Source organism: Fulmarus glacialis, unplaced genomic scaffold, assembly GCF_000690835.1.
Source record: "Fulmarus glacialis isolate BGI_N327 unplaced genomic scaffold, ASM69083v1 scaffold21472, whole genome shotgun sequence".
In the NCBI taxonomy this organism is placed as follows: Eukaryota; Metazoa; Chordata; class Aves; order Procellariiformes; family Procellariidae; genus Fulmarus; species Fulmarus glacialis.
The window spans coordinates 1-8,125 of NW_009198722.1; the positions used below are offsets into that span (position 1 = coordinate 1).

Sequence of the window (8,125 nt, forward strand, 5' to 3'; positions counted from 1 at the left end):
TTGGCCTTGTTGAACCTCACACAGTTGCCTTGACCCATCGATCCAGCCTGTCCAAATGGGAGCACGTACACCACTGCCCAGCATTGTCTCAAAGGGGCCATGGTGCTTACCACCACCTTGGGGGTTCAGCCCTTCACCCCAGGGACCCCAGACAACCTTTGGTGTCTGAAAGTGATTCTATTTAAATCTCAAAATTCTCCAACTTATCTCCAGCCTGAGCCAGACTAGCTTTGGCAAGTCGTGGTTATACCTGCGTCCGCTCGACTGGAGAGATGTTTGCTTTGAGGTTGTGGGAGCGCTGCTTCGGAGAAGAGGGGATTTATGCCAGCCCAGAGCAACATTCAAAATGCATGAAGACATGCTGTATGAAGGGATTGGGGAAAAAACACCCGAGAGTGAACCAGGGGTCATGGTAGAGCTGAACCATGCAGATGGGAAGTTAGTTATTGAGGCTAAGTGTCAGAGCATGCCATAAAAATTTAGTTTGTCCTCAAAGAGCTGTGGTCGTGGAGGAAGGATGGGCACGGGGAGGGACGGCAGCTCAGGGGAAGGCAGGAGGAACATCAGAAACCTATAGTCCATGTCAAGTGACACCTCCTATTTAGCAGGGTATCATGTCTCCCTTCTGGTTTTTAAAGAGTAGCCTTTATTGCTAGGAGTTAGAGTGCTTGATTGACAAGGCTCGTAATACACCATGGAGTTGCCTTTATTTTTCCTACATGTTAGAGGAAAAGATACTAAAAATACAGTTATGGTCTTGAGCCAGGTGTAGTCTGTTCTAATATAATTCATCTCAAAGTCTATCCATCGTGCCTGCTGCACCCAAATCATTTATAAAACATTAGCATCTCCTGTACTGACATTTCACTCCGATATTACAGGAGTTACACACAGACTTAAAAAAAATTAATAAAGTGCTTCTCTTCTTCATTCTCCCACTGAGAGCTTTGATTTCCAGAGTATGAAACGAAATAACCAACATAACAACATTCTCCACTTCTAAGGGACAGTGCCAGACTCATTCAGTTGCTATTGGTTATAGAGAGTAGGACGAGAGGGAGCTATTTCAGATCACGGATTATTTGTTCTGGCTGCATTGGACATCCCTTTAGTGGAGCTTAAGAGCCCTGTAGACAGAAAAGTTTGGGTAGGAGCTGGAAGGGAGAGGGCTTGATGAAGTAACCTCTTCCTTTCTCTTCCCAGAGTTACTCCTGCTATTCCCCAAGAAGGATATTTAAAACCAAAGCGTCCAAGCCCCTGCCCCTCCGCACTTGTGAGGTGGACAGAAGACACCGTGCCCCCCCAGCTGCCCACTCCCAGCACCCAACCAAAGAAGTGCCTTGGGGAATTGTGTTCTTTTTTTTGCTGGGAAGTTTCCCTTTTCATTTCCAGACACCTCCAAGGGATCTGCCGCTGTGTAAATACCCTCTCCCCATCCCCAAAGCGGTTGGGAGAGCGGATTTCCCGAGCTGGCCCGTTCTTCCTGAGGCCAGTGGTGTGTCTGATGGAAAATACTAGCTGTTTCCTTTGGGTTTTCCAGCCCCACACGTGAGCTACGGGCTGGAAACGTGCCACCGCTGGGATATCGTTACGAAATGAACAGCAGCCTTTTCTTGTCCAAGATCACTTTTATTTCCCTTGTTTCATTAACTTCACTGTCTGTTTGGTCTCACATGTCCACGCTGACAGGGAATTCACACCGACTGCAAAATTTGGGCAGCACCTCCCCGAGCCCGCGGGCTGCCGTCGGTGATGCCGCCGGCTCTGCCGTGCCCCCGACCAGCAAACGCATCGCTCCGCCGCGGGGTTTAATTCGGGAGGAGGGGAACAAGAAGATCTGCTCCCTCTCCTCCACCCAGCCACAACCCCCTTCGTACGGCTGTCTTGGACCATTTATTTTTCTCTCCTATCGCGGACCAGAAATCCTGGGCACTGCGCTTCTCACCGGTCCCCTACGAGCTGTAGTTTCCCCCTTCTCTGACTCTTCCCGTGACACAACCTATTCCTTTTAAGAAAAAAAACCCCTCTCCTGACGCTGTCAGGACTATCCGCAGCCTGGGAACTGCTCCTTGCTGCCCCAGTGAAAACCTTAGTCCAGCTATAAAGGTCCTCACACCACCGACACGGCTGGGAAGCCCCTCTCTGCCTCCAGCCCCCCCAAAAAAGCCCCTCTCCTCCCCGGGGCTTCGCAGCACTCTCCGGAGACAGAGCTCTATGGCTCTATTTATTTGGACTAATTAATCTCTCTCTCTCCCCCCAGTTACAAATTAGGATTTGAGGGTGCATTTTGGCTCTCTGGATATGGACTTTGCTGCATTGCATATAACCCGCCCCCCCACCTCCCGAAGTTTAGTGCTCTGAAATGCTGAGAACATTGGTCCGCTGTGGTTCCCCCGCGCGATACTGAGCCCGCCCGATGGCTTTCAGCTTCTGTAGGCACTGCTGCCGGTTTGTTTTCTTGAGAAAAAAAAAAATCATATACTGGTCTGCTATAAATTCAACGATACAATCCTTAGTTCTGAAGATATAGTTCCCATATAGTTTATAAACATTATAAGACATACATGTGGATAATTGAGGGGAAAGGGGGAGCCTGTGCATTTGTTGGGTTTTTTTTTTTTCAGATGTGTGAACATGGTTACAAAAAAACGCACCTCCTGCGGGTACTTAATTTCTTTAAGTGTTGGGTTTTTTGTTTAATTCCACCTCTAATCAGTCTTTCCTTTGGTTGTTGGCTACTCCAAGCCCAGCAGGCAAGCCCTGTTCTGCTGTAATGCCTGAGATATTCAGGGGTTTGAGATTGTCTTCTAAGAGATTCCCAGCCAACTCTGGCCTCTGGGTTTGGAGCCAAAAGGGCTAAAACGTGGGAGAACCAATGTCCGTATTACATCGGTATCAGTGTCCTTGCACTCACTTTCAGAGAAACAGTGTAGGCTTAATTGGTGATCGTTTTTACAGCAATTATGTTCCTTTTGGTAATTGGAGGGGTCGTTCAGAGCGCTCTCAAATGAACAGGATTTCACAAGAGCATGGATACGGTCCATTTGTCCGGTTGTTGTCACCGACGAATTGGCTACCGTCCCTGTTATCTGGGTTTTTGTAAGGTTGGCTTTTTTTGTTGTAGGTGCTCGGTTAGGCTGCTTGTGACAAGGTGTGATAATGCCTTTTAATCCGCTCCCGCTGCGTTCGGCACAGTCCGCATTGGCAGCCCGGCCGGGCACGGAGAGACCATCAGAAGCCGAGACAACGTTCTTCCCTTCGCCAGGCCAACGCTCGCCACGTACAAAAAAAGAAGAAGAAAAGAAACTCTGGTCCTTTGTAGATTGGTGGCAGTACAGATTCGCTCCGTCCGCAGCCGGGGGCTCAGCGTATGACGGCCGCTAACACCATCATAAAAACCAGGAGCGACGCCCTGAGCCCCGAGCAGCCGGCTGCCTGCTGGACCCCGCTGGGGGGGCGGATGGGCGTCCGCCGGGTGCACTTACCCTTGCGTTTGGGGGGGAGCGTTGGCATCACCCCGAAACTGAATTTGTGCTGATAATCAGGCACATAGTCTGGAACCTCCTGCCCGTTTTTCCGCGGCCCCAAGGATACCGGTTTAGAGATTCGGTTACGGCTTTTGTGGCTGGTGCAGTTCTTGCCGGGTTTGCGATAGCCCGGCCGGGAGCTGGGGGGGGCGGCGGGCTGGCTGCTGTGCAAACTGTTCTCGGCCCCTCTCTCCTTCCCCTTCTCCTTGGAGGAGTGGTGAGGGTGGTGGGTTTTGGAGGCTCCTCTGTCTGCTGTAGAGAAAGTATGTGTTTTTATCTGATGGAGCGACTCGGACCCCGAACAGTTCCTAAAGTCTTCTGCTCTTAGCACCTTGAGGTCCTTGCCGTGCATCTGCTCGGGGGACTCGCAGATGACGCTGGAGCTGGAGCCTCTGAACCTGTGCAGCCATTCCCAGAGCGAACGGGCTTTGCAATCGCAGCTCCACGGGTTCCCGTTCAGCCTGAGAAACTCCAGGGCTCCCAGGTGGGCCAGGCAGTCCCCCTGCAGCTCCGAGAGGCTGTTATTGAACAAGAAAAGGGTGGTCAATCTTCGGAGGTCATGAAAAGCCCGCCTGTGAATCCACTGCAGCTGATTTTGATGGATGAGCAGCCGATCCAGGTTTATTAGTCCCCTGAACGTGTTCTGATGGAGGCTCCAGAGCTTGTTTCCATGGAGAAAAAGATGGCTGAGGTTAACCAAGTCAACAAAAATATCATCCTGAAGGAACTCGATGTGGTTGTCTTGCAGGTAAAGGTATTGCAGGTTGTGGAGGCCACCGAATATCCCGCTGGGGAGGGAGCTCAGCCCGCACTTGTACAGATACAAGGCGTGGAGTTTCACCAGCCCTTGGAAAGTGTCTGCAGCTAAAGCCCTTAAGTAGCGGTTGTCTCCCAGGTCCAGCTCTTCCAGGTTGACGAACCCGTCGAAGGTGTTGGGGTCGATGAAGGTGATGTTGTTGGAGTAGATCCAGAGGGTGACCATGGAGGGGCTGAAATGGCCCCGCAGCAGCAAGGTGATCTGGTTGTTCTGGAGGAAGATCCTCTCGCTGTCCTCAGGGATACCCTCGGGGATGGTGACGAAGTTGTGAGCCTGGCAGCTGACGGTCATCGGGGACGGGTAGCACACGCAGTCGGTGGGACAGCCCAGGGCGCCGGGCACCTTCAGCCCCAGCAGCACCAGCAGCAGCTCTGCAAACCCCCCTGTGCGGAGAGAGGGGAGAGCGGCGTCAGCAGGGGACTCGGGCACCCCCCACCCACCCATCGCCGCCGTGGGGACTATTCCGGGTGAAAAACGCCTCCAATTAACTCAGCCCTCTTCTCCGCTCATGAATTACGCACGGAAACGACTGCGGCTGTGATGAGTGGGCTCATCACCCACGGTAGTTTAAACGTGATGTATGGAGTACTCCCTGCCTGCTCGCCCTGCCTGCAGCAGGCAGGCGGTTGTACTTCCAGCCCCAACCGGGCAGGAGAAACTTCCTCGGGGGAATTCACGCTGGCAGTGCAGGCAGCAAAGCCCTTTGCCTGCAGGCAGGCAGCGAAGGCGGGGGAAAGGCAGTCGTACAAATGCGTGAGAGCAAAGAGAGGAGATGCAAACCCTCAGAGGTGTCCACCCCTCCTGTAATGCGTCTCTTAAATCTCTCGCGCTTACGTATCGGAGAGGGAAAGCTTTAGTAATTCCCAGCGAACCACCTAAAATTACACACGTCCAGCGCATCTGCACAGCACACCCACCTCCCCCAAAGCCGCAGACCCATCCCCGCCATCTCTTTTTACTACAGTTGTTAGACACCGCCATCCCACCCTGAAAACCAAATGATTTACAGGAAAATATGTTGTCAGCAGTTGGTGGAAAAGGCTGAACTGAAAACTCCGTTTGGAAGTGGGATGCTCAGACATATTTTTAAATGGATGTCCTGTGGCAAAGCATATTGCATCTTCTAATGCTACAGTATGTGCTTGTGACCGGGGCTTTCTCGCGGCAGAGAAGAAGCGGTGAGCAAGGCAGCAATCATCCCCTCCCTCTGCTCAGCTCTCAGAGTGCCGGTTTCGCCGCCCCGTTCCCGTCTCGCTCCCACTCCTCGCACCAGGCTTGCTTTCAGGCTATTCCTCCTGCGCCAAGTGGCTTTTCAGATTCATTGCACCAGACTTGTCATTTCTCATTCAGATTTTCCTCCTAGATTTGGTTTTTTTTCCTCTTACGCGCAAAATTTACTCATGTCTAATGAATTCTGCCTCCGGACTTTACAGGGGAAAGGAGTACCATCGGAGCAGCGTACAGCTGCCGGTGCCATCCTGCCCACGAGCCCTCGCCTTGCACTCGGCTTGTAATAATCTGAAAAACAAGAGTGGAAGTGGAGTTCGTCTCTAATTACTCCATGTCGTTATCACCGCTAGTCCGTGAGCCTGGACCCCTTGGGCTTTTACAGTCCCTTTTTTCAGCGCCTACAGCTGAATACAAGTGGGAGGCAAAAAACCCTCACTGTTTTCTTATTAATTGTGTTTAAAATGTTACTCCGTGGTTACCGTTGCCTTTCGCCTGGTATGGAGATCTATTACCGTATAGTTAACAGCAGGTGACCCGTCCATCTGGACCCATCCTCTTAACGCAAAGTTGTCACATTTTAAGATAAACTGGGTTGTTTAGACTCTCCATAGATCACCAGTAAGAGGCAGTCATCTCTGACTGGGCTGTTGATGGAAAAAAACCATAGCATGGCCAGCCAAAGCGTTGGACCAAGCTTTGGCTGTGCTGAGAAGGGGGGGGACTTCTTGCAGGAGCTGCCCTTCAGAAATTAAGCACCGGCGACCAGGAGGGATGTCTCATACAGAAAGGGGCCGTAAGTGGGGAACGTTTAATTCGCGACAACTCCTACGGCTGTGTAGGAAAAGGAACGTTCGCCAAGTCACCGCCGTGCCATTTTGGCTTTGCTATCGTGCCTTTGCGATGAGAAAGGGGCTGTGCTGGTGGGAGCATCGTGCCGGCGCTGACTATCGAGCGCTCCCTGCCAAAACGGGAGCCCTCGCTGCGACTCGCTGTGCAAGCGCAGCCTGGGAAACAGCAGCATCCTGAGGATACTGTGCTTATCCGAGTACCAGATAATGATGGTAAAGATAAAGCTACGTTTGCAGATACATACTGCTGGGTTTTTTACCCGCGGATGTGCTTCACCAAGGTGGGACGGCTTCACGTTCCCCGTCTTACCTCGGTGACACTGAAGTACAAAGCCTTCTGTAGGTCTTATGTTTATTAGTAAAATCCTGCCAGGCACAAGCGCCGTGACGATCTCCCACATGCAGAGTCTGTTATTGCAAATACCAAATCACAAGGGTCTGAATCAATAAACCATCTCCCAGCTATAAGCAGCAGGTTGGAAGATTACATATTGCTTCCAAACAACAGTTTTATGCTCTCTTCTGTGACACGACAGTTGCCAGGCTAACGGGATTACTGACGGGAGGTGGAGCCGGGCAGGGATCTCGGAGCATACGCGATGTCACGTACAGGGACGGTGATGACAGGCGGCTGTTAGCAATGTGCGGCGATGGACGAAGGCAGCCCGGGTGTCCCTGGAGCACGGCCAAGGTAGAGGCTCCTGCCGAAAGGGAGCGCGGTGTTTAACGGCTCCCTGCCTGCAGGGATAACTCCGGAGGTAAAGGTCAGAGGGAACTGAGTCCATCTCGTTAACAGGCGGTTGTGAGTTAACGGCCGGAGTTCCTACGGAGAGGGAGATGTGACTCCTGCGGTCATGGATGGCGGTGGGGATAGTCTGGGGTCTTTCTGGTTCTCAGCTTCCCAAGAGTAGGATGGTAGGAAGAAAAGCCAGGGATGTCTTTCTACCTACGTGCTGCAACTTGGGGGTGAGGAAAATGGGGGAACAGAAGGGTAGATGCTTAGAAAAAATAATAATTAGGTGGGCAGGATTTGGAAAGAGGAAAGATGTGGATGCACTATGGGCACGTGGTCTCATCAAGGATGCTTTCCCTCCAAGCCCATAAAACCTGCCGATTGCCTAGCGCTGTGAGAAGCTGCTCCCGGGTTGCCCTGGGCTTGGTCACAGTTTAAATCCAGGTATGAGACCCCCTGGAAACAAACAGGCTGTGGCCGTGGAGCCATGAAGCTCCTGAGGCTGGTAACACCAGCATCGTGATGGCCAGCAGCCGAGCCCACCGGGATGAGACAGCCGGGAGCGCTTGGGTCTCGCTGGGCTTCCCAAGATGGAAAGCACTGGTGGGAGCTTCCTGGAGGTCCCAGCCCAGCTCCCGCAAGAGTTAGACCCTGCCTAACTTGTTGAACTTGTTATTCCTGACAGAGCCCTTTTGACTTCATCTTGTAAAGGTTGCGAGGCAGATGGAGGGTCACCAGCACGTGTGTCGGGGCTCACCAGGGAGGGAGAGCTTCAAAAGCGGCACAGAAAAATCTTACAGAAACCTGCCGGTGAAATGAATAAAAACAAAGCCCTGCTGACACGGATAAAACCAGTGAGGGGGGGTTTATCTCCTGGCTTTCTCTCACTGATGCGCTGTGTCACCCCGGCTTCTGCTCTGCCGCCTCCCGCTTTTGATTGAGGTTTCAGTGATTGGAATGAATTCGTCCG

General features: G+C 52.1%; 1 protein-coding gene across 1 annotated transcript; it reads right to left on the reverse strand.

Annotated features, from left to right (window-relative positions):
- Positions 1-3,363: 3,363 nt before the first annotated feature.
- Positions 3,364-7,925, reverse strand: RTN4RL1 (reticulon 4 receptor-like 1; the record flags this gene model as incomplete). Its single annotated transcript, XM_009573023.1, has 2 exons — positions 3,364-4,715; positions 7,825-7,925. Coding segments are annotated over 2 exons (1,453 nt in total), but the record flags the coding sequence as incomplete, so codon positions are not given.
- Positions 7,926-8,125: the final 200 nt, after the last annotated feature.